Source organism: Aquarana catesbeiana, linkage group LG01 (genome assembly GCF_042186555.1).
Source record: "Aquarana catesbeiana isolate 2022-GZ linkage group LG01, ASM4218655v1, whole genome shotgun sequence".
Lineage (NCBI taxonomy): Eukaryota > Metazoa > Chordata > Amphibia > Anura > Ranidae > Aquarana > Aquarana catesbeiana.
The window spans coordinates 892,131,733-892,158,379 of NC_133324.1; the positions used below are offsets into that span (position 1 = coordinate 892,131,733).

Sequence of the window (26,647 nt, forward strand, 5' to 3'; positions counted from 1 at the left end):
CAGTGTGAACTGAGCCTTAAAAATTATATGTAATATAAATTCATCTCCTAAATATATTACCTTTGTCAGGTTATAAACACCAAGTAAGGGTAGAACTGGGTCTAAATAATGTTCTAAGAAGCATCCATGAAGAGTACTAATATATTCTGAACCAATATTGTGAAATATACCATTTGATAGACTAAGCCCCATAACTTATAAATTACAATACTATTTACCGTATTTAAATTAAGGTAATTTTTTTTTCTTTTTGCAGCCTGCAGTTACTGAAGTTTTGCGAAAATCTGTAATTGTTTCTTCACATTTGTCTCCAAGTGTATTACCTAACAGCAGGTTTGCTCCGAGGGACACTCAACCATCCATGAAAGTCTCCTTAATTTCAGAACAAGATAAAGGACATGTTCAGGGTGCTACAAATGTGGGATTAAATACTAATACACATGAAAACAGGGAATGTTTGCCAAAGATCACTGATGAGTTAAAAAGTCAGCCAGATATATGCTTCTCAGAACACAAAGTCATGAGGACATTCACAGGAAAGAGGGACACGCTTGTTAAAGGTGAAATGAAGTTCTATAGCGTTGAATCCCTTAGCCAGGAGGAGCAATTTCAATTACTTGAGGAAACCAAACAAGCTAAAGCCCTGGTATTGACTATGATGTTTCACAATGGATCCTCACAGCTTAGTGTCTCTAAGGTCAGTGTTCCTTCCTCTCATAATTAAAATGTAGCTTTTTTTTTGTTTCAATGATTTTATTAATGTTTTCAAATTCACAGGTAAAAACAGTGAAGCGGTTACAAGTAATATAATTGACAAAACATGAATTAAACCAGGATATTGATAATGCAAGTCATAGTAAACTCGTCTTAACAAAGTGTATAATTGCCGCTCTATAAAGCCTCGTACACACGATCGGATTTTCCGCAGACAAAACCTCTGACTTTTGTCCTAAGGCGTGTGCCTGGATTTTGTCTTGCATACAAACGGCAAAGAATTGTCAGCCAACAACCACGAACGTACTGACGTACTACGTGGTTTTTCAGCTCTTTAGCGCCACCCTTTGGGATCCTTCTGCTAATTTCGTGTTAGTAGAAGTTTGGTGAGTGTTGATTAGTGCTTTTCATTTCACGCTTTTCATTTAGCGCTTTTCAGTTCACGCTTTTCATTTCGTGCTTTTCAGTTCGTTTCTGAAGGGCCGTTCGTCAACCAGCCATGTTGCGGAATTCGGAGGAGATAACTTGTTATTTACTATTGGCTTTGGAGTTATTGCTTTGACCCAAGTCCAGTCCAGGAACAGGAGGAAGAGGATTTCTTGGACCAAAAATTGGTTGCTTTATTAATCGTGACCAATTATGTCATATGGAGCTCCAGGAGAATAATCCGGATGATTTTCGGAATTATCTCTGGATGATGGACCCCTGCTTTCACCAACTCCTGGCATTGTTGACCCCCTATATTAAGAAGCAGGACACATGCATGAGGCTTTTATTTTATTTTTTGGTTGAATGATAATAATTTGATTTGGTATATTTTTTATGTTTTTGGATGCATAGAATGCACTTTTTGGTTAAGTTCTATTGGCAGATAGCATGTCTGATTTTATTTGTTTTCTTTTTTTAATGCACAATAAAAAAATGTGGAGAATAATACTTGGCTATGTGTTTTACTTCAAATGACAGTTGGGGAGTAGGCAGTTACATTTAAAAAAATACAATGTAAAATTGACAAGGGACACCAACATAGTTGTAACTTTGATCTTAAAAACTACGGGATAATGGTGTTGTGGTAACTTGCCCAAATAAAAAAAAAAGCATAATAATAATAATATTCTTGATATCACTAGAAGAAAAAAAGCCTTTGAAAATTATTTGCAATAACTACATCAGTATCACCAGCAAAGTAGCTTCTTTATTATCCCATTAAAGAAGAAAAGAATGTGCACTGCATTTCGAGATTTCATAATTTGGCGGGTCACGAATGTTAATTCTCCATTACGAACACTAGTTTACAAGACCGACCACTTCTGGCTCATCCTTGCTTCCAAGCATGTGTGTTTGTACTTTGGACTTTTGTCTGACGGACTTGTGTATCGACAACAGACATTCATCCGCAGAAAATTTTAAAACATGCTATCCAACAAAATCCAATAACAATTGTTTGATGGAGCATACAAACGGTAGGATTTTCCGCCAACAGCCTATCATCACACAATTCCTGTCCGAAAATCTGATTGTGTGTACGAGGCTTAAGGGTCCAACCCGGAGAGGATTGGGGTTGTACATTTGAGGGACTCTGTAAGGTAATTACAGGTAAACCAGGCATGCCGCCATGGCACCCAAACACCCCTATTGGGAACTAACTGTGAGTGGGTGGGGGCTCTGATAGCTGGCACTTGTCATTCCCTCTTAACGACTTAGTGAGAGGTTTATTTGCGTCACTCTACTCCTCTGATGTTCCATTTATATCAGATTCCTCATTGGGGATGAACATCTAGGGATAGTTCCCAAACACTGTGTCGAACTGCAGCAACATGTAGATTGTCTTGTATGACTCTCGGCTCTACTAGGAAGCTTTAGTCACTGTTTAGGGGAGGATAGAGAAAAGGGCGGGTGGGGTGTCAGCTTGCACCTGTATTCTGTGTGGCAGCATACAATGTCTCATGGGTATCCCCAGGTCAAGCTATTATGAAATGTTTAAGAGGTTATGGAAATCTGCCGATTCCGTAAAGTGTAGCCAGCAGGCCCAGGTTTTTTGGAATTTTGTCGGGGTCTCCCTTGCTCGGTGAATTAGGTGAAATGTAGCTTCTCTAGTAAACTACATCGTCTTTGGTATAGCTCAACCAAAAATTGCTTTTCTACTTTTAGATGGAGTAGAGCAGGATCAGAACCTCTGTTAGGATGTTGTCTCTTGTCTGTGTACCCCTCTGAGAAATTCCACCTTACTTCCTGTATTAGAAATCTTCTTTTTTTTCTTTGTCATCCTATTGGTGTTTTTTTTTTTTTTTCATCCCTCTCTGCTGCCTCTATAATATGCCTCCTTATTTTGACCATTTTTGCAGTAAAATGTTTTAATTATCTGACCCTTTTCAGCTTTTATGATGCAAGCTGAAATCACTCCCTCAGTTCCATGTCTCTGCTCAGGTAATTGTTAGGCCCCTTCCATACTGACGGACTGATCAGGGTCCACTTGTCAGTTTTTCAGACGGACCCCATCAGATCATCCATAGCTCTCTATGGAGCGGTGGATGTCAGCGGACATGTGTTCACTGACACCCTCCGGCATCCGATCCTCTCCAGTTCACTAAAAACAGACGGATGGAGATCCGTTCCCCCTCCGTCCATCTGATCAGACGACAGTCGGATGGAAATGGTCTGGCCATCCGACCGCCCCATAGAGAAGAGCAGGCTGTGTCTGTTCCACTATGCGGACCTGTCATCCGCCTGTTCACCGGGGATCAGCGGACAGATCCCTCGCTGAGTAGGTGAATCCTTTTGGCAGAGTCTGCTTCGTCTGCAAGGGGCCTTAGGCTACGTTTCCACTAGTGCGACTTGTCTTGCGACTTGGGACTGCAAAATTGCATGACAAGTCATACCCCATGATTTCCAATGAGTAATTACTTTGATGCGACTTGAGGTCAATAGACCTCAAGAATACACATGCATTGCTTCCCATCAAAATAGCAGCAAAAATTACAATAGTGAAAACCTAGCCTTACAGGGAGCTACCATTTCCCTCATTAATTTGAAAGACTCACGTCTAACAAGGTGAATTCCACACAGACACACAGGGGAAGATTTACTAAAACTGGAGCACTCAGAATTTGGTGCCAATAGACCTCAAGAATACACAGGCATTGCTTCCCATCAAAATTGCAGCAAAAATTACAATAGTGGAAACCTAGCCTTACAGGGAGCTACCATTTCCCTCATTAAATTGAAGAAGTGGTGAAGGTGAATTCCACACAGACACACAGGGGAAGATTTACTAAAACTGGAGCACTCAGAATTTGGTGCCTGCTATGCATGCCAGCCAATCCGCTTCTAACTTCAGCTTGTTCATTTAAGCTTTGACTCTGAGCCTAGGTTCACATTGATGCGATTTGACATGTCAAATTGCATGCCAAATTGGCGTGCAATCGGCTATTGCCGGCAATGGCACTGTCCGAAGTTGTACGATGCCACATTCGCCACACCGATTCCCAAAAGTAGTTTCTGTACTACTTTTGGTGGCGTCGGGGTGCGATTTGTATAGATATCTGTGCAGGAACCCGCACAGATGTCTCTGAAATTGCCCCCAAAGTCGGACTGACATGCGGGAATGAAATTGTGCGAGTTCAGCTGAACTCGCACGATTTCAGTCCGGCTGTCAGTGTGAACCTGGGTTAAACCCTGGAAGCTGATTGGTTTCTATGCAGAGCTGCACTAGATGTTTTGCACTCTCCAGTTCTAGTAAATTCCCCCCTTGTACAGTGCGTTTTCAATCTCGCATATGGAGTACAGAAATACCTCTTCTTGTATATTGAGGAACACAGGAAGTCTTGACCTTTTGGGTTGTATTGCCACCTTCAGGAAGCCAGCACAGGGTATATCCCCTCCTACTACCAGCATGCCTCAATTTTTTTACTATGAGAATGTATTTCTTTTTTTCATCCCTGCTGTTTTAAAGACTTATCTGTGATTCTTCTAGCACTCTTCTTTTTTTTGTTCTTCAAACATGACTTTTCATACAGAGCTGCTGTTGTGTACCCCAATATTTGTGGCTTTCCAGCATGGTTAGGACATTGCAGGGTGAGCCTGAAAGTGACCCTTATGCACTGGGTCTTGTATAGGAGATTTTGACATTTGTTTTGGTTAGGTTAGCTGTGGATTGCTTTCCAGGTCCAGAGTTGTTGGTATTGTCTCTGCGCTTGCCCTGTTTCTGAAGAGTTGCTTAACCACTTGACCTCTGGAAGGTTTTACCACCTTCATGACCAGGGCATTTTTTGATATTCAGCCCTGTGCTACTTTAACCACTTGCTTGCTGGGCACTTAAATCCTCCTCTTGCCCAGACCAATTTTCAGCTTTCAGCACTGTCACTGTGGCACTGATATACACTGGTGGGCACTGATTGGTGGAACTGATATGCACTGTGGGCTCTGGCAGGTGGCACTGGCAGGCAGCACTGGTGGGCACAGATAGCTGTGCCTCTTCCTCTTCGGGACCGCTGTCCCTTACACAGAAGCCGGTGATCGGCTTTTTTTAGAAAAAAGAAACGATTACCGATCTTCTGTTTGTTTACATCACGTGATCAGTTGTCATTGGCTGACAGCTGATCACGTGGTAAGGGGCCAGGATCAGCCCCTTACTCCGATCTGTGATCACCCGAGTCCCATTGACTTGGTGATCACAGATAGCGCCACGTGGGGAGCGTGCAAAGGGGAGGATGTCTATTGATGGCCTCCCGTTAATGTAGGTCCGCGCTGTAGCCGTCATTCGGCTATAGTGCGGATGGGAAGCGGTTAACTGGCAATTGAGCGGCCATGCAACACCATATGTAAATAAAATTTATATAATTTTTTTCACGCAAATAGAGCTTTCTTATGGTGATATTTAATCACCACTGGGTTTTTTTTATTTTTTATTATATAAATTACATTTTCTACATTGTATTATAAAACATATCCAATAAACAATAAAAAAACTAATTTCTTTATAAATTTAGGCCAAAGTATTCTGCTACATGTCTTTGGTAAAAAAAAATCCCAATAAGTGTATATTAGTTATATTGGTTAATGTGAACGTTATAGCGCATACAAACTATGGTATATTTACTGAAATTTTCACAGCTATAGACTGTAATGGTGGTGATTGGCAACTTAGTGTGACTATGATAGGGTGGCAGCCAATCTGGCACTAACAAACATTGGCTGGGAGGGTCACTAACCGATCACTGACATTGCTAGCGACACTAATATAGTGATCAGTAATAATACTGTACACTGACACCGTACTAATGACACTGGCTGGGAAGGGGCTAACATCTAGGGGCAATAAAGGGGTATTTGAGTGTATAACAATATGTAGTGTGTGTAAGGTATACTGTTTTTACTTACTGATCTGGCTATTTTTGGCTATTTCCCTGCTTTTTAGGGAAAAGAAACAGCCAGATCTCTGTTCACTGTACACAGAGCTCTGTGTGTTTTGTAAACACAGAACTCTGTGTGTGATTGGACACAGCCGATCAACAGGTTTCAGCCGCAATTATTGGCTGAACTCTGCTGGCAAACTTGTGCTGTGTCCAATCAAAGCACAGGTCGGAAAGGGATGCACGCCAGCGCGCCTCAAACCTGGAAGCAAGCCGCCAACCTACAAGTATGTTGCCGAGCCTGCACCTGCCACCCGCTTGCAGTATATTTAATGTGAGTGGTTGGCTGGAGGTTAATGAATAGGCCATTTTGGCTGGGCAACGGAGACTCCAGTACCCGCCCAGGTGGCCTAAAGCAGTGTTTCTCAACTCCAGTCCTCAAGGCGCCCAACAGGTCATGTTTTCAGGATTTCATTATTTTGCACAGGTGATTTGATCAGTTTTACTGCTTTAGTAATTACCACAGCCATTTCATCTGAGGGAAATCCTGAAAACATGACCTGTTGGGTCGCCTTGAGGACTGGAGTTGAGAAACAATGGCCTAAAGAACACCCCCCCCCCCCAATAGTTTCTTTGTTTTGAATAAAAAAATATGCATTTCATCTGTCTCCTTCTTTGTGGGATCATTGGTTGTTTTCCACCAACACTGCTGCACTTTATGGGCCGTGTATTGTTTGTAGTATTGAGCTTTGTTTACTTAATCATGCCAACTGTTTCTTTACTTTGTAATATGCTGCTTTTATATTTCTAATAAAGCAATCCTGTTTGGTAAAAAAAAATAAAAATATTATGAATATTCATTAAACATTACATTTTACTGCAATGTTTACTATTACTCATAGGATCCAACTGCATTATTGAGTGGAATTTTTATTTTGCTCAAAAAGGGGAATGAGCTTGTATCTACTAATCCAAAAGATGCTGCAAGCTGTGACAGAGCGGATACCTGCATATATCTGACTGTAGGAGATGAGGCTTCATGGAGAACAGATAAATCTCAAAATGATTTCATAAGGTAAATCTCTATTAAGATTCTGATATAAAAAGATTTTTAACCACTTCCCGACTAGACGCCTCAGTTTTACTGCGGCAGAATGGCACGGGTGGGCGATGCAACGTTATGTTACGTCGGCCGCGAAGATCGGATTTGTTTCAGAACCGATCAGTTTCCAGGCCCAGGCCAATGATTTCTGGCCTGGACCTGCTGATCGGTCCTGACGAATTAAATCCTCCCCTGCCTGTGTAAGTGTAAACACAGACAGGGGAAGTGATGTCATCTCTCCTTGTGGAATTCTTTTCCGTTCCAAAGAGAGTAGAGAGGACATCCAAACGTGAGTTGCACCAACACTACACTGACACAGTACATGTAGGCACATATTTCACCCCCCCCGATCGCCCCCCTCCCCAGTTGACCCCTTCACTCCCTGTCACTGTGTCACCCAGTGCAGTGTTTATATTTTTCTTTGATCACTGTACTGGTGTCATTTGTGACACTAATCAGCGTTAGGGTACTTAGTAGTAGCCCCAGATAGGTCTAGGGACCCCCCCTAATAAAGGTCTAACCCCTTGATCACCTCTTGTCACCAGTGATCACCGCATTAGTGTCACGGCGACGCTGGTCAAAAAGTTAATTTTTTATAGCGTCAGGGCACTCACCGTATATTACCTAATATAAGGTTTAACCCCCTGATCACCTGGCGGGTGATATCAGGTTTTAGCATCAGTTAGGGTCTGCGTCGCAGCGTCAGATTAGTGCCCGTAGCGCTAACACCCACACACGCACCATACACCTCCCTTAGTAGTATAGTGTCTGAACGAATCACTATCTGATCTTATCTGATCAGATCTATACTAGCATCCCCAGTAGTTAAGGGTTGCCAAAAACGCAGTGTTACCGGGATTAGCCCAGATACCCGCTAGCACCTGCGTTTAGCCCATCCGCCCAGCCCAGCCCACCCGAGTGCAATATCAATCGATCACTGTCACTTACAAAACATTAAACACTTAACTGCAGCATTCTCAGAGACAGGCCTGATCCCTGCGAACGCTAACAGTTTTTTTGGTATCGTTGGAAGTAGTCGCTGACAGTCAGTGCCCTTTTTTCCTGTGAGTCTCACTAGTGTACTAGTAAATTTAGAGGCCAAAATGTCCAATTGAAGGTACACTAGTGAAGAGGCCTACACATTTCTGAGCATGACAGATGAGAGTGAAGAGGAACTCACCCATCTGTCAGATTCAGGCTCAGAATACGAGCTTGTAGACAGCAGCGGCACCCTGGCAGATAGCTCTGACGACGGAGTAGTGGTCCCTGCCAATGTCAGGCGTACCAGACCCCGTTCTTCTGCTGTTGTTGAGGTGCAAGAACCGCAAGGCTCTCGTATGGAGCAGAGAGCCAGTACTAGTGCCGCAGATCTTGTGGTTCATGCATTTCAATGACAACTAACTCTGTCGTCCTCGGGGTGACCCTGAATACGATTGGCTCTACAAAATTAGGCCCCTCGTAAGCCACTTCAACCAACAGTTTGCAGCCTTGTATACTCCCGATTTAAGTTGTCTGCATTGATGAGTCCCCGTTTACGTTTTCTGGCCACTTGTCATTCAAACAGTATCTTCCTAGCAAGCATGCCAGATATGGGGTCAAGATGTATAAGCTCTGTGACAGGGCAACAGGCTATACATATAGTTTTATGGTTTATGAGGGAAGAGATAGTTGTGTAGAGCCGGGGAACTGCCCAGACTACATGGGGAGCACTGGTAAGATTATGTGGGACTTGGTGTCACCCTTATTCGGAAAGGGGTACCACTTGTATGTAGACAATTATTATTACACAAGCGTGCCACATTTTAGTCACTTGTTTGATCATGGATTTGGTGCATGTGGCACCATGCGATCTAACTGTTGGGGCTAATCCCAGTAGCTTGTAGATTCCCATCTTAGGCTGGGGGAGAGAGCCTGCTTGAGATGCAATAATTTGCTCGCTGTGAAGTGGAGGGATAATAAGAATGTTTTCGTTCTGTCCTCATTTCACACAGACTCAACGGTCCAAATTCCTACGGCGACTGGTGTTGTGGAGAAACCCCTCTGTCTCCACGAATATAACCTTAATATGTGAGGGGTGGACCTCAACGACCAGTTGTTGGCACCGTACCTAATTGCCTGTTAGGCCAGACGCTGGTATATAAAAGTTTCTGTATACTTATTCCAATTGGCTCTGCTGAAGGCTTATGTGCTATACAAAGCTTCAGGGCGAACTGGATCCTTCCTTAAATTCCATGAAGAGATAATCACAGCCCTTCTGTTTCCAGACAGTGCTGTGGCCCAACTTCCCAATCCAAATACAGTCAGCCGGCTGCATGAGAGGCATTTTCCGCATGTCCTCCCTGGTACCCCTACTCAAAGAAATCCCCAAAGAAAATGTCGTGTCTGTAGAAAGCGCGGATATAGGTGTGACACCCGCTTTTATTGTACCTCCTGTCCTGACCAACCTGGTCTTTGTATTAGTGACTGTTTTTGAACGCTACCACACACTAGCGGAGTATTAGCGTAGGGTACATCATTGCACAGTCCTAGACACACTTACACAAGGTGTCGAAAGATGAGATGGCCATCACATTTTGAGAGACCTTAATCTGGAACGTTTACAGTTTATATAAAAGTACAAAGAAAAACACGAAAAAAACAAAACAAAAACAGTGGTGGTTTTATTTTTCTTCTCTCTCTATTGTTTTCTCTCTTATGTTTGCTCTCTATTGTCCGCTCAATATTTCATTCTGTATTCTATATCTATTGTTCTCTCTCTATTGTTACTGTATTTTAGAACTGTAATGTTTTACTTTTACTATGTTTTATTGTATTTGCTTTGCAGGTATGGTATGTCTTACTGTTATACTATAATGTTACTTTGTTTTATTGTTAACCATCATTTGCTTAGCAGGTACACCATTCAGCTGCAGCACAGGTTTATTCTGACAGCAACAACGTTTGCTCCATCGATATGTAAAGCTGTGACTCCAGCGCTGTAGGAGGTGATTTCACCACCACAGTTAAAAAAAAGAGTATATATGTCGAAGCATGGGGGCAGGGGTGGAGGAGCAATTTGCTCCTAACATTAGAGGCGGATTGCCCCCATGTTTCGGCATATATTTTTTTAGGCACAGATTGTGTTAAAAAATCAAGTTGTTTTATTGAGTTAATGTTTAATTGTTACCATTGTTTGCTTTTCAGGTACGCCATTCAGCAGCTGCACTGATTTATCTATCTTGACAGCAACAGCGTTTGCTCTCGTGATACAAAAATCAGCGACTCCAGCGCTGTAGGAGGTGATTTCACCACCACAGTTAAAAAAAAATGGTGCATGTATGCCCATCATTAGAAGTGGGTGGATGAAGGGCGGTATTCTAATGGTGGGCATACCCACCGATCAATCTTTTTTTTCGTTCAGCTTACAGGCTGCATGAAAAAAAGAACATTACAATATATGCCCAACAAGGACCGGCAACGTAATGATATGTTGCTGGACTTTGAGTGGTTATACCAGAATGATGCCTGCAGGTTTAGGTATCATCTTGGTATCATTCTCTTCAGCCAGCGGTCGGCTTTCATGTAAAAGCAATCCTAGCAGCTAAATAGCCTCTAGACTGCTTTTAGAAGCAGAGGGAGGGAATATCCCCCTCCCACCGTCTTCCATGGTTTTCTCGGGCTCTCCTGTCCCAACAAGGAACCTGAGAATGCAGCCGGTGGTTCTGTCAGCTGACCATAGAGCTGATCGGAGACCAGAACAGCTCCAATCATCTCTATGGCCTAAGAAACCGGAAGCTACGAGCATTTCATGACTTTGGTCTTGCTGAATATAAACGGTGCCATTGGGAAATTGGGAAAGCATTTTATCGCACCGATCTTGGTGTGGTCAGATGCTTTGAAGGCAGAGGAGAGATCTAGGGTCTAATAGACCACAATTTTTTCAAAAAAAAGAAGGAGAAGAAGAAGAAGAAGAAATATTTACATCCCAGAGATAACAATAAAAATGATAAATAAAAAAAATTAAAGGAACAGTTTAAAAATAAAACAAAAAAGCTAAATAAATAATTAAAAAAAGAAAAGCACCCCTGCCCCACCCATGCTCACCCGCAAAGGTGAACGCAAGCGTTGGTCTGGTGTCATATGTAAACAGCAATTGCACCATGCATGTGAGGTATCACCGCGAACGTCAGATCGAGGGCAGTAATTTTAGCAGTAGACCTCTTCTGTAAATCTAAAGTGATAACCTGTAAAGAATTTTAAAGGCTTTTAAAAATGTATGTAGTTTGTCGCCACTGCACGTTTGTGCGCAATTTTAAACAGACGTGTTTGGTATTCATGTACTCGGCATAAGATCATCTTTTTTATTTCATCAAGCATTTGGGCAATATAGTGTGTTTTAGTGCATTTAAATAAAAAAAAAAGTGTTTTCCCAAAAAATTGCATTTGAAAAATCGCTGCGCAAATACTGTGTTAAAAAAAAGTTGCAACACCCACCATTTTAATCTGTAGGGCCTTTGCTTTAAAAAAAAAATATATAATGTTTGGGGGTTCAAAGTAATTTTCTAGCAAAAATAAAATATTTTTTCATGTAAACAAAAAGTGTCAGAAAGGGCTTTGTCTTCAAGTGGTTAGAAGAGTGGGTGTTGTGTGACATAAGCTTCTAATGTGCATAAAATGCCAGGACAGTTCAAACCCCCCCACATGACTCCTTTTTGTAAAGTAGACACCCCAAGCTATTTGCTGATAGGCATAAAATGGAACATTTTATATTTTGCCACAAGTTTTGGGAAAATTACAAACTTTTTTTTTGTGCACAAAGTTGTCACTAAATGATATATTGCTCACACATGCCATGGGCATATGTGGAATTACACCCAAAAAAAACATTCTGCTGCTTCTTCTGAGTATGGGGATACCACATATGTGGGACTTTTTGGGAGCCTAGCTGTGTACAGGACCCCGAAAACCAATCACCGCCTTCAGGATTTCTAAGGGCGTAAATTTTTATTTTCACCCCTCACTACCTATCCGAGTTTTGAAGGCCATAAAATGCCAAGATAGCACAAAACCCCCCAAAATTACCCCATTTTGGAAAGAAGACACTTCAAGCTATTTGCTGATAGGCATGTTGTATCCATGGAAAATTACAATTTTTTTTTACACAAAGTTGTGACTAAATTATATATTGTTCAAACATGGCATGGTTATATGTGGAATTACACCCCAAAATGCATTCTGCTGCGTCTCCTGAGTATGGGGATACCACATGTGTGAGACTTTTTGGGAGCCTAACCTGCTTTAGCTATGCTTGGACCTCAGCAACATTCTGCCTTTCATTTCTATTTTAAACTGAATGGGCTGTTTACAATCACTTTAAGGTCCGACCATCAACAGTTAAAGTAGAACTTTGGGCAAAATTTTTCTTTTTTCCATTTTGGATAGAGTAAAGAAAGGTTATGATCCCTGACAGTTTTTTTTTTATTTTTTTTATTTTGCCATCTGTGTCATCCCATTGGGAAGTTTTTTTTTCATTTCCTGTCCCATAACCAAAAAGGAAGTGAAAGGAAATCCCTGCAAATTAAGGGTATCCCCAGGTCACCAGAACTAGTGTCCCCATTGGAAGATTTCCCCTCTATTACTTTTCTGGGGACAACCAAACGTTTGAGATTTTCTTTCACCTTTAATGACAAAGGTAAACAGGACAAATAGAGAGGGTGAATCTCCCTAATGAGACAGCAATAAAAAAAAACTTACTAGGTGTTCTAATCCATCTCCATTCTGTCCAGAACTAAAAAAAAAAAATGTTGCTGTTAGTTATACTTTAGGGATGCACGTTCAAGCTGAGTTTCTTTACACAAGCAGTCAAGGGGAATTTTTGGCTAGATAAAACTGGCCTCCACAGATATAGGGGCAATACTATCTTTTTGACTTTCATAAAGGAAAAAAATGTTTTTTAAGGTAAGAGAAGGACATATGTTTTTTGTGTGTCCAGATTCTGTAGATAATCACCTAGATCCTACTGGCAAGTCTACACTGTTTGTTGAGTTTGTACCTGAAACATTATCTGAAATCCCATTTTAATGCTTTTCTTTAATACTAGATGATCACATTACAGAACAGAGCTGTTGTGTTACAAAAGAGTGGTCATGTTACGGAGGAGACTGCTGAACAGTACAAGGAACTTGCCCTTACAGAACACGTTTGACATTGCTGATGTGTTATAGGAGACAGAGACTGCAACAATGTTATAATTTACTTAAAGCAGAGCTCCACCAAAAAGGGGAAGCTCCGCTTATTTGCCTCCTCTCCCCCTCTGCTGCCACATTTGGCACCTTTCAGGGGAGGGGGGATCGGTACCCGCTCCCACTTCCAGTTGACTTCACCCCGGGAACTCATCTGGTAGTTCGGCCCCCCCTCTCCCTTCCCCCGCCGCCAGGCCATTCACAAATCGCAGCTCGCTTTGCACGTGTGCAGTAGGGAACCAGCTGTGAAGTCAGCATTTGTAGCTGCTCACCCTTTTTTTTCTGAAGGAGCCCGGAGCTCCGCTTTAAAGCAATACTAAACCCAAAGCCAAATGTAATATATTGCAGCTTACCAATTATTATATGCGGTGGCTGTATTAGTTTTATTTTTTCAGGCTTTTTCCCCCCTGTTTTCACCAGGTGGTCCAGCCAGTAACACACACCATATATTAGATTGCCCCAATCTGGATGAAGGAGAACAGGGGGTACCTTTGGACAGCAGCATTGTTAATCTCAGGGGAGGGGGTGTTAGATGTATTACCAGATTTAGATACACTAACAAATTGAAGCCAAGCTCCAGCTAACACTTTATAAGGCCCGGTTCACACCTGTGCATTTTTTTGTGTGTTTTCTGTTTTACAGAAACACACTACAGTCCATTTAACATGGTTTTCTATGGGTCACATTGACATCTGTGCATTTTATGGAAAGGGCCAGGGACCAGCAGGTTGTGTTTTTGGTTCTATAGACTTCAGTGGATCAAAAATGCGTATTGAAAAACACAAAATGCACCTGGAATATGCATCAACTGCAACCTGCATAGGTGTGAACCAGGCCTTACAGCAAACATTTTTTTTCTTTTGGAATAAAGATATTACATCAATAAATAAAAGCTGGTCGTTTTAAGAACCCAAGTCAGTGGCAAATGATTTGTCTCATCTCTCCAACTGCTACATCTGCAAAAAAGCTTGTTCTTTTGAAAAACAACAGACTTACTGGCAGAATCACCGGGTGGCAAAAAGGGAAAAAAAGCCAAAAAATGAAAACGAATGTAGCCACCAAATCAAAGAATTTTGTAAGCTGCAATATATTTGTTTGCTTTTGGGTTTAATACTGCTTTAACCTGACCACAAGGCAAGCTTTAGGCTGCATTCACACCTGAGAGTTTTCAGCTCATAAAATGCTCATAAAACACCTGAAAAATGGCTGAAAAACGCCCAACAAGCAAAATCCCATTCATTTCAATGGCACCTGTTCACATCTGAGCGTTTTGTGACCTGAAGCAAAACGCCTGAAAAACGCCCTGAGCTTAAAAAAGAACATGAGCTTCTTTGGGGCAGATTACAGCCGTTTTTCTGCCTCTTACATTAGTGACCTGAACAAAATTGTGGGAAAATCGTTGTAAAAATGTGGCAGAATCGCGGTGAAATCTCGCAACTTTGAAATGCTCATGTGTGAATGCAGCCTAAGTGTGCTCTAAACCAAGCTCCAATCTTCCAATCCATCATCTGACCTGATTCATTGTCTCACCTAAACACCCTTCAAGTTGCTGATAAACTGCAAATACCCAACATGCAACTTGTTTCAATACTACTTCTTGAAGAGCTTTACATATTCTGATGGTTATAATTGTGCAGTTACAAAAATGCATAGATATGCATAATTCACTGCCTCATTAAATGATGCCTTGCTCACAGAACCATGTCTTATTGTGTTTTCATTTCACAGAAAATTTCTTCCATTTCTGTTCCAAAGGAAAACACCAGGGATTTGCTTTGATGCAAAAGATTTCCTCCGATCAGTTGTCCCAGTCTTCAGGAAAATCATCAGCTGGAAAAAAGGTACAATGAGTTATAAAAAAAAATTGAAGTGTACAGATATTTTGCACTATGGCTTTTAACCATTTACTAATTGCTGTACTTTGTTTTCCAGTGGATGCTTTATACACTGACAATTAATGATGATTTGTTATAATGTTATGTAATAGCAGAAGTTTAAATCTTGAAAAGCACATCTGCATAGCCATTTGTATTATACCAAGCATGACCTCCTATGATAAATAATTAAACTCTTCTCCACTTGTAATAACACAGATGGAAAATTTGCAGCATTTTGTCTATCCCCCCGTTTAAACTAAAGGCAGGTTCTGGGCATTCAAAGATGGGGAAGCTATCCATTTTAATATATACAGTATCTCACAAAAGTGAGTACACCCCTCACATTTTTGTAAATATTTTTATATCTTTTCATGTGACAACACTGAAGAAACAAAACTGTGCTACAATGTAAGTAGTGAGTGTACAGCTTTTATAACAGTATAAATTGGTGTCCCTTCAAAATAACTCAACACACAGCCATTAATGTCTAAACCACTGGCAACAAAAGTGAATACATCCCTAAGTGAAAATGTCCAAATTGGGACCAAAGTGTCACTATTTTGTGTGGCCACCATTATTTTCCACTATTCCATTATTTAACCTTCTTGGGCATGGAATTCACCAGAGCTTCACAGGTTGCCACTGGAGTCTTCTTCCACTCCTCCATGACGACATCACGTAGCTGGTGGATGTTAGAGACCTTGTGCTCCTCCACCTTCTGTTTGAGCATGCCCCACAGATGCTCAATAGGGTTTAGGTCTGCTTGGCCAGTCCATCACCTTTTTTCTTAACTTCTTTACCAAGGCAGTGATCATCTTGGAGGTGTGTTTTGGGTCGTTGTCATGTTGGAATACTGCCCTGTGGCCCAGTCTCCAAAGGTCATGCTCTGCTTCAGTCAGTCACAGTACATGTTGGCACTCATGGTTCTCTCAGTGAACTGTAGCTCCCCAGTGCCGGCAGCACTCATGCAGCCCCAAACCAAGAATCTCCCACCAACATGCTTGACTGTAGACAAGACACACTTGTCTTTGTACTCCTCACCTGGTTGTCGCCAAACACGCTTGACACCATCTGAACCAAATAAGTTTTTCTTGGTCTCATCAGACCACAGGACATGGTTCCAGTAATCCATGTCCTTAGTCTGCTTGTCTTCAGCAAAATGTTTGCAGGCTTTCTTGTGCATCATCTTTAGAAGAGGCTTCCTTCCGGGATGACAACCATGCAGACCAATTTGATGCAGTGTGCGGTATATGGTCTGAGCACTGACAGCCTGCCCCCCCCCCCCCACCCTTTCAACCGCTGCAGCAATGCTGGCAGCACTCATACGTCTACTTCCCAAAGACAACCCCTGGATATGATGCTGAGCACATGCACTCAACTTCTTTAATCGACCATGGCGAGGCCTGTTCTGAGTGGAATCTGTCCTGTTAAACCGCTGTATGGTCTTGGCCACTGTGCTGCAGCTCAGTTTCAGGGTCTTAGCAATCTTCCTGTAGCCTAGGCCATCTTTATGTAGAGTAACAATTCCTTTTTCAGAGCCTCAGAGAGTTCTTTGCCATGAGGGACTATTCTCATGTACATCTATGGTACAACTGGGCCTCAATGCTAGCCGGCTGAAGAGTTAGGAATAAAGACTGTCTCTTTACAGCTGTTACACAGAGACCTTTACCCATTGCTTATGTTAAGAGGTACCTATCAGGAGACATTGCACCATATCCTAGCCATTCTCCTAGAGTGCATTTTAGATTAGTTATAATATTATTATTCACATTGCAGTTAATGCTTATATGCACTGTTTATTGCTGACTATTGTTTTAATGCCAGTCTAGTGGTACAGACCTCTATTCTAACTTACCTTGGCATAGTGATTATACTATCTAGCAGTTTATGTCTGAACCTACCTTCTGTGTGTTCATTTGTGCTCGACCACCATTTATTCTAACCCATACCAAGACATTGCGCTCATTGACCATTAAACAGTCTTGTGTCTATTTCCTGGTACCAATTTACAGTCAAGTTAAAGTCCTCTATACTTGAGTTCTTATAAGTGTTTGCAGTAACTTTAATTCAACCAGGTGTATCAGGGGGGCTGGGGGTGTTCTTGAAGTCGAAGCACAGATTACCAAGCTCCTTCGTGGGGTTAATGCTACAAGTTAAAGTTAGCTGCTATAATCAAAGCTTACCTTAGAGGAGAAGCCCACTTGTTAGTATTTATCTAGCCTATTGGCCTTGCTTGTTTGTGTATGTAGAAGGTGCTTCAGCCAAAGACTTACATTAACACAGATAAGCTGACAGGGCGGAGTTCAGAGTGTCTGCAGCTATGAGGAGTTTCTCCCCCTTCCTCCCTTTTTTTCTTCACTGACTGCATGTACACAGTCTTTCCAGCCTGAGAGAGGAAGAGTGTGCCTGTCATGTCTGTCGGGGACTCCCCCCCTTCTCCTCATTAACACAGGCATCTTCCCACTCTCTGCTTTCCTCCCATGTGCTCCTATTGGCGGGAGAAGAGCCAGTTAGAGGCACAGTTACAGCAGGCTATCAGAGGGACTGTAGGAATATGAAGCCTCAGCACAGAGCAGCCTCACTCACTTTTAAAGAGGCAGAACTACAAATGCTAGCATGCTCTGCTGGCAGGAAAGGAGACCCTCCATTTTGATTCCTAGAAGAGAATTCAGTCAGCGCGATGCGGGGGAAGAGATCAGACCTGAGGGAGAGATGCTCTCTCTCAAGTGATCTCCCCGCGCGATTCAGGCCTCCGTCACTAGTTGGGACATCCAGCCTGAGAGAGGGGGATCCCAGGTGCACATCCAGGTGCATCTGCACCAACAATGAAGCGTTCCAGTGTGAGGGGACCAGTCTGGTCGCCAGGAGAGCTAATTGGGTGAGGGGGATTTTTGCCCATTTGCAGGAAACAAGGACACTGCACCACAGAAGGAGTTAAATAAATGTTGTATACTGGCATCATTGCTGGTAGTCATCTTACTGACACTTGTAGTGCCACAGGGACAAAGGATAAGGCTATCCATTTCTGGGACACTGCATACAGACATCATTGTCCTCTCACCTTGCTGAGAAAGATCCTGCCTGCTTCATTTGATAATCTGGGCCAGTTGTGTTGTTTGGCCCTGCTATCCAGGAGTTTTAAGTGCACCAACGAAAGTGGATAGCTGAAGACACAAAGTTTTCTTTTCTTCAAAAGGACTGAAGCTACTAGTGCCATACAGATCCGCACACACATATTCAGGGCTCTGTATATGCAGTGGGTGTGTGTGGGACAGTTTATCTAGGAAGTTAAGCCGTTACATGTTGATGTGAACAAAGTGTTTAAAGTTGGGCCTGTGGTGTCAGGGGACAGGAGAGAGAGGCCTGACACAAAGGGAGTCTTTCCTCTGATCTCCTTCTTCTGCCTGGACTTATAGAGCCAAAGGTAACCAATCCGATTTAAAGGCTCAAAAAACATTTTTATTTACCATTAAAGTGTGCCTCTGCTCTTAGTTCTCAGATTTGGAATCCCCTGAAAGCAGCTTGAATATATGTTTGAGAGCTATATTGCTCTTAAATCTCAGTTATTGCTCTCTAGTTGATTACTTGAATATATACTGTTAATGTCTGTTATTCTTCCACAGAAATATTATCATTGTTAGGCGCCCGTCTTCTCCCTGTGGCCTAGGCTCTTGGAGATGGCTCAGTGGAGGTCCTCGCCGGCGGTTAATCAATAACACATACACACACTAGGTATGCTGAAATGATTACAAGTCTTTATTTTTAGATTCGCTTTTTTATGCTGTCTTTACAAGACTCTGCCCACAATTTGGGGGCCAATCAAAATGATAATACATATTAGCATATTCGGTAATTTCCAAACATATCCCAATCTTGTGATTTTCTAAACATTAATAATGCCTACATCTTGTGATATCAAAAATGGTGACCCCTGTAGTTCAAGTTAATAGGTCAAAACATTCCTCATCCTCTGTCACTTGTCTGCTGGACAACCGCAGCTTCTTTAAAAAATACAGAGACAAAACCACAAGCAGATGTTTCCTCAAATAAACACAGAAAAAGAGGAAAAGACATATATGAGATATTTCAGTAAATCATAAGACAGTCTGATCTTAATCAAAAATATACTAAGATATGTTTCTGATTATTAAAGCAAAATAAGCAATGTGAAATCATGAACAGAGTGAAATCAACAATTAATCAATTAATCAATAATGTAATGTAATATGGAATCTCCTTACAATCCTCCCTTTGACCATTCGATATCATCGAAATGGTCATTCTACCTATTCGTCACGCCTCAAGGAGTCATATTCCTCGGCTACCTTTTCATCATGCCTTAAGGAGTCGTATTCCTCGGCCTCATTTCCCTGGTTCTCGTACCATACCGTGGGATCTCTGGTAATGGAAGTCAGCTTCATGGTTTCGGAAGGTGCTTTGCTATCCTTTTTGTAGAGGCATTTAAGTAACATGAAGCATGCGTACAAGAACAATATGAAAAGCAGTATGGTAAAAATTGTCATTGCCACTTCTAAGACATTGGCAAGAACTAGGGGGAGTTCCATTCAAAAAAGGAGTGATGTTTAAGGGAATGGCCATCAATGGGATTCTGGCTGTACTGGGGTGGAGTTTGCTGCATATCCAACATTTCTCAAAACCAGACTTCTGTGCATAACTGTACTTAAACTTCAACAACAACATCTTGTCAGTGAAACCTGAAGGGGGTTCAGTGGGGAATATACTTCTTTTATATTTTATACTAGATGTATTGGCTGTCTGTGCATTTCCACATATCCCTTCTAGTGACCCTAAATCTTCTGGATGGTACACACAATTTGTTATTAACCAAGTAGGTATGAATACTATCAGAATCAGACTTGTCCAGAGGCATAATGTTTTTCCTGACACAAAGGTAGAAATCATTTTGTCAGGTACTGTGTACAAAGTTCTGTTTCTTGTTTCTTCCTGTTGGTGGGGGATTCGTCTCGTCGGTCCGAGAGATTTGTTTTATGCCTTCTTGAATGTCCTTCAAATCTGGTCGCTGTTCCTGGTCAGAGGAGTCTTGGGGTGCTGGAGGAGGGTCAGGGGTCTGGGGTTGCTGTGGACACTTCTTTAACCGGCTGGCGTGGATCCAGGTGTTTCCCAGATCGGTCAGTACAGCAGTTCTGGAAACCTTCTCTATTTTCCAAGGTCCAGAGAAAATGGGTCCAACCTTCTTTTTGTGTGCCAGTTGTTTCACCAGTACTTTGTCTCCTGGGATGAAGGGATGAGTAGGTTCTGTTGAAAGAGGAGAAAAGGTGACAGAGACTTGTTCGTTCATATCCTGTAGCATACTTACCAGATTTTTCACGTACATTTCCTGTTGAGAATAGATGTTAATGTCAGTGTTTTGATCTAAGAGGGGCAGCTCTATGTTTGCAGGAACTCCCATCAAAATCTCAAAGGGCGAGAGTTTTGTTCTAGCATGTGGTGTTGTTCTGATCTGAAATAGGACAGAAGGAAGGTAATCCAACCATCCTTTCATGGTGCCCCCCGTGGCTTTTTTTAACTTGTCCTTAATGTTCCTATTCATTCTTTCCACTACTCCTGCACTTTGTGGGTGGTAAGGGATGTGCAGTTTCCACTGTAAGCCTAGTAGCTTAGCTAAAGTCTGTGTAACAGAGGAGCTGAAGGCAGGTCCTCTGTCTGACCATACAGGGCAGCGGCTTTTTTTGCTTCTCTGTCTGCCAGAGCGTTTCCTTTGGAAACTCTGCTGTTATCTGATGAATGTGCTTTCACTTTGATGACCGCTATCCTCTTTGGGAGAAGAATCGCTTGCAGGAGTGCTTTAATTTGTGTAGAGTTAGCGATTGGCTTGTTGTCAGCGGTTTTAAATCCTCTATTCGCCCAGATTACGCCATAGTCGTGCGTGACACCAAAAGCGTACCTACTATCTGTGTAGATGTTTACCTCCTCATCAGAGAAAAGTATGCAAGCTCTTGTGAGTGCCTCCAATTCTGCTACCTGTGCCGAGGAGGGTGGTAAGGCTTTTGCTTCCAACACCACATCAGGTAGTTGGACAATGGCATACCCTGTCAGGAATGTTGCATCAGAGGGGCGAGTACAACTGCCGTCTATGAAGACGTCCTGTACTCCTGGTAGGGGAATGTCAGTGAGATCTGGGCGAGGGCTGGTTATTGCTGCAACCTGTTCAACACAATTGTGCTTCTGATCAGGGTCTCGCGGTAACCTGAGCAAAGAGTGCAAAAGACGGACAGTGGGATTACTTGGTGGTGCGTGTTTGAGAGTGAGGTTATCAGTATTCAGAAGTGTGATCTCATACCCACTAAGCCTCTGTGCTGTCATATGCTGCGTGTTCATGTTTTGCAGGAGGTGAGTTACTGAATGAGTAGTGTAGAGAGTCAATTCATGGCCTAATACTGATTTGTTAGCCTCTTGAACTGCCATAGCACAAGCAGCAAGGTTTTGTAGACAAGATGGCATCCCTTGTACTTGGGTAGGCAACCTTTTTGAGAGATAGGAGACTGGTCGGTACCCGGTTCCATGTTGCTGTGTCAAAACCGCAGCAAAAGAATTTCCCGATACTACACAGTATAATTGAAAGGGTTTGCCATATTCTATCAATCCCAGGGCGGGGGCCTGAGTCAGACTTTTTAACAAGGCCTGAAAAGCACAGAGCCTTTCTGTTGTCCAATCTACTGTCTTTGGGGCGGTGGACAAGGTAGCCTCCCTCAGAATGCCATCATAATATGAACAATCTGGGATCCATTGGCGGCAATATACGATTGCGCCCAAGAATGAGAGCAAAGTTGCTTTGTCTCTTGGAGGACTGAGAGCCTGCAGGGCTGCGGCACGTTTGGGGGATACCAGTCTGGTTCCCTCCTTCAGAATGCATCCCAGGTATTCTACCTGACTTTGACACCATTGTATCTTCTTCCGTGATGCTAGGTGGCCAGACCTGGCCAGGTGATGTAACAGAGATGTGGAATCGACCGCACAATCTTCAGCAGATCGACTGCACAGGAGCAAGTCGTCCACATACTGTATTAGCACCGACCCGCGCTCAGCAGTCCATGACTTAATTGTCTCATTAAGGACCATGGAGAAGGCTGCGGGACTGTCCACATACCCCTGAGGTAATCTTGACCAGGTCAACTGCTTTTCCCTCCCCCATGAGAATGAAAACATGGGCAATACCCCTTCATCGATCGGGATGCTAAAAAATGCATTCGCCAGGTCTACTACTGTGTAGCAAAGGGAATCAGCAGGTATTTTCAAAAAGATGAAAGAAATATCTGCTACCAAAGGTGGCAGGGGTATAACCTGCTTGTTCACGGCCCTTAGGTCCTGTACAAGCCTCCACTCCCCATTTGCCTTTTTCACAGGGTAGATTGGTGTATTCCAGGGGCTTATAATGTGTTTCAGAATCCCTTTTGCTATGTAACCATTGATTAATGGTGTGATGCCTTCAATTTTTTCAAGTGGCAGGGGGTACTGCTTGTGATATTGTACTTCAGCGTCTGGACGCATTTGTGGTGTGTAAGGTGTACAGTTAATAAAACCCACACTCCCTTTGTTGTCTGCCCATATAGTATGTGTTTCTAGAGTGGGTGGTAATGATGCAAAGAGTCCCCTGAAAGTGTGTCTCTTTGGAGCATGTAAATCACAGAACGGTGAGCTGGCAGTGAGGGAGCCCCCTCTGTCAAATTTAATGGTGATATTCAGTTTTGAGAGTAGGTCCCTCCCCATTAAAGATACTGGACAATCCACAAGGACAGCAAAACTCTGGGTACACAGTTCCTGCCCTTCTGGAGTGGCCACGGGCAATGGTGGAGTGATGGGGTGGGTAATTGATGTCCCATTTATACCAATAGAGTTTCCCTCAGTGCAGTGCGGTGTGTCATATATGGCATCATTCAAACTACTGAATGTAGCCCCTGAATCCAACAATAGACATATCAGGTGATTGTCTACCCGCAATAGTACCTGCGGAAGACTTTTCCATGATGGATTGTAACACACAAGGCTGAGGGACGGGACGTACTCTTGGCATCCCTATTGTGGCGTCCGCCGAGCGGATGGCCACTGCATCGGAATGCGTGGGGGTGGTCTGTTAGGCTGAGGCTGGTATTGGGGTTGTGGTTGGGGTAGTTGGGGTTGTGGTGGTTGAGGATACCTGATATCCTGAAGGCGACGGGGGGTGGTGTTAAGATTCCTACCTCTCCCTCTCTGGGCGTTTGTTCTAATTCTGTAGGGACATTGGGACTTCCAGTGTCCCAGTTCCCCACAGTTAAAGCACCCCTGGTCTGGTGGGTAACCCTGATTTGGGGGATAAGATTGCATTGGTGGATAAGGTTGCATTGTCATTATGTGGGTGGGCGGAGTCCCACCAGTTGGCAGAGTCTGGGTTGGTGTTAGGGAGGGAAAAATGCCACCCTTCTGCTCAAATACCCCTGATGTTTCTCGTGACCTAGCATCCTTCATAAATTCATCTGGGGGTTGTTCTGCCCACTTTGGATTAGTGAATTTAAGCAACTGTGTCACCTTCGTATCGCCACCAGCCATAATGGTGGTGGTGAACAACTGGGGGTTGGCGTTATCTACTGCTTTCCACAGACCATATACCCGGGTACAAAATTCATAGAACTTTTCCTTCGGTCCCTGTTTTGCTAGGACAAGTTCCTGAAGTGCAGATGAACCCTTGTATATAGTAGACCAATGATTCCCCATACCTTTCCAAAAAGATACCCAATCTTTATCTTCTTCTATGTGGGCTGTCCATAAGGCATCTACGGGATGCCCTTCTGGGCTGTCAGGGTCAACTATACTAAGGATCCCTGCTATATCTTCTTTATCCAGGCTAGTCCCTGCACTGTATTTTGCAAGGAAAGCTCCAGCCTCCCTAGGGCTTTTCTTTGGGCTGGGGCATAACTCCTTTATTTTTGACAGTGTGCCTAGGGGTAGGGGAATATGGACTACCGTCTCCCCTATATGCATAAGTGGTGCTTTAAAGGTGGCACCTAGACTTTCCTGTTCCATGTCTATTTCTCTTTCCTCAGTAGAGGATTCACCCTGCTCCCTTTCCTCCTGTGGGGGTTTCTGGCTTATGGCCGGTTTTGTTTGGCTTCTGAGTGTGGTGGATGGCTGTGAAATTATCTTTTCCTTGGCCTCCTTAATCCTTCTTGCTTCTTTCTCTAGTTTCCTCTCATACGCCTCTAAATCTTCCCTTTTCCTTTGTATCCTTTCTTCCTCTTCCTGCTGTCTTTTATTAAATTCTTTCTGTTTCTCCTCCCATTCCTTTTCCTTGGGGCTTAACTTCCTGACTCCTTCCTCTTCTCCCTTTTCCAGGGACATTCCATCCCTTTCTTCCTTTTCCAACTTCCTAATCCTCTCTTCTTCTCTCCTACGTATACCTTCTGCCCGGACTTCCTCTTCCCTGTTTCTACTTTCGTTTTCCCATCGTGTAACCTGTGCCTGATCAGCTGCACTATATACCATGGTAGCTAATACTGCTGGATCCAGAGATGGATACAGCTGAAGACATGGACCCAATGTTCCATCCTCCTGTTTAACCATCACATAAGGGGGGGGGTGCTTCGGGTTGCTGTGATAGGGCGGGTGAATTTACAGGTTTTGGTGTGGGGGCTTTAGTTACATACTCTGTTTTATATTTGGCTTAGTGGTAAGCAGGATCCATGTCCTGTCAACACTAAGGAACAGTAAACCAAAGGTGCAATGTGGGCAGGCGGGCGCTATCTCACTACAGTCAGGCTCCTGTCTTAGGTCGTTCATTTAGTACATATATGTGTAATACAATATCAACAAAAAAATCCTCTAAATTAATACAGTACTTTACATTCAGTTGTCATACACATATATTATCATACACTTATCTCTAATTCTCTAATTCTCTATACACTCTAAATACTTACGGTGGTACCTAAAAGAAAAAACAAGCAAGAAAACAAGCAAAATCTTATATATACAGTGGCAAGATAAAGTTACATTATATGAACATGTTATAATAAGTATAATAAGTGCACTTTTCAATATTTTCCCCAAAAATTGGGCGTCCACTTAGCCACTCCCTATACTACGGGCGTATTCTATACTTCCCGAGTTTTAAACACACATATATTTACTCAACACAGCAGTCAGACCAACCTAGTCAGACTATAAAAAAAACCAAAAAAAAACCTGCGAGCCCTTTAACCCTCCAAGGGGCTACAGCCCTAGCCCGTTGCGAAGGCACAGTTATGTAAGTGGGTGGATATACAAGGTTATTTGAACAAGGTAAGCATCAACACCAGTTACCAAAAATAGGTAAAAAGGAGTTAAAAATGACTTACCTGTTCAAAACACCCCACCACTTCCTGGTACCAAAAACTGTTAGGCGCCCGTCTTCTCCCTGTGGCCTAGGCTCTTGGAGATGGCTCAGTGGAGGTCCTCGCCGGCGGTTAATCAATAACACATACACACACTAGGTATGCTGAAATGATTACAAGTCTTTATTTTTAGATTCGCTTTTTTATGCTGTCTTTACAAGACTCTGCCCACAATTTGGGGGCCAATCAAAATGATAATACATATTAGCATATTCGGTAATTTCCAAACATATCCCAATCTTGTGATTTTCTAAACATTAATAATGCCTACATCTTGTGATATCAAAAATGGTGACCCCTGTAGTTCAAGTTAATAGGTCAAAACATTCCTCATCCTCTGTCACTTGTCTGCTGGACAACCGCAGCTTCTTTAAAAAATACAGAGACAAAACCACAAGCAGATGTTTCCTCAAATAAACACAGAAAAAGAGGAAAAGACATATATGAGATATTTCAGTAAATCATAAGACAGTCTGATCTTAATCAAAAATATACTAAGATATGTTTCTGATTATTAAAGCAAAATAAGCAATGTGAAATCATGAACAGAGTGAAATCAACAATTAATCAATTAATCAATAATGTAATGTAATATGGAATCTCCTTACCCCCACAGGAGGAAAGGGAGCAGGGTGAATCCTCTACTGAGGAAAGAGAAATAGACATGGAACAGGAAAGTCTAGGTGCCACCTTTAAAGCACCACTTATGCATATAGGGGAGACGGTAGTCCATATTCCCCTACCCCTAGGCACACTGTCAAAAATAAAGGAGTTATGCCCCAGCCCAAAGAAAAGCCCTAGGGAGGCTGGAGCTTTCCTTGCAAAATACAGTGCAGGGACTAGCCTGGATAAAGAAGATATAGCAGGGATCCTTAGTATAGTTGACCCTGACAGCCCAGAAGGGCATCCCGTAGATGCCTTATGGACAGCCCACATAGAAGAAGATAAAGATTGGGTATCTTTTTGGAAAGGTATGGGGAATCATTGGTCTACTATA

The 26,647-nt window shown here is 42.7% G+C and overlaps 1 protein-coding gene across 1 annotated transcript in view; it reads left to right on the plus strand.

Moving 5' to 3' along the window:
- The first annotated feature begins 259 nt into the window (after positions 1 to 259).
- Positions 260 to 26,647, plus strand: part of POLN (DNA polymerase nu) — a 202,735-nt gene continuing 176,347 nt past the window's right edge. The window contains exons 1-3 of the mRNA XM_073610916.1: positions 260 to 697; positions 6,968 to 7,140; positions 15,117 to 15,229. Coding sequence (XP_073467017.1) covers positions 362 to 697; positions 6,968 to 7,140; positions 15,117 to 15,229 — 622 coding nt within the window. The 5' untranslated portion in view covers positions 260 to 361. The remainder of the gene's footprint in view (positions 698 to 6,967; positions 7,141 to 15,116; positions 15,230 to 26,647) is intronic.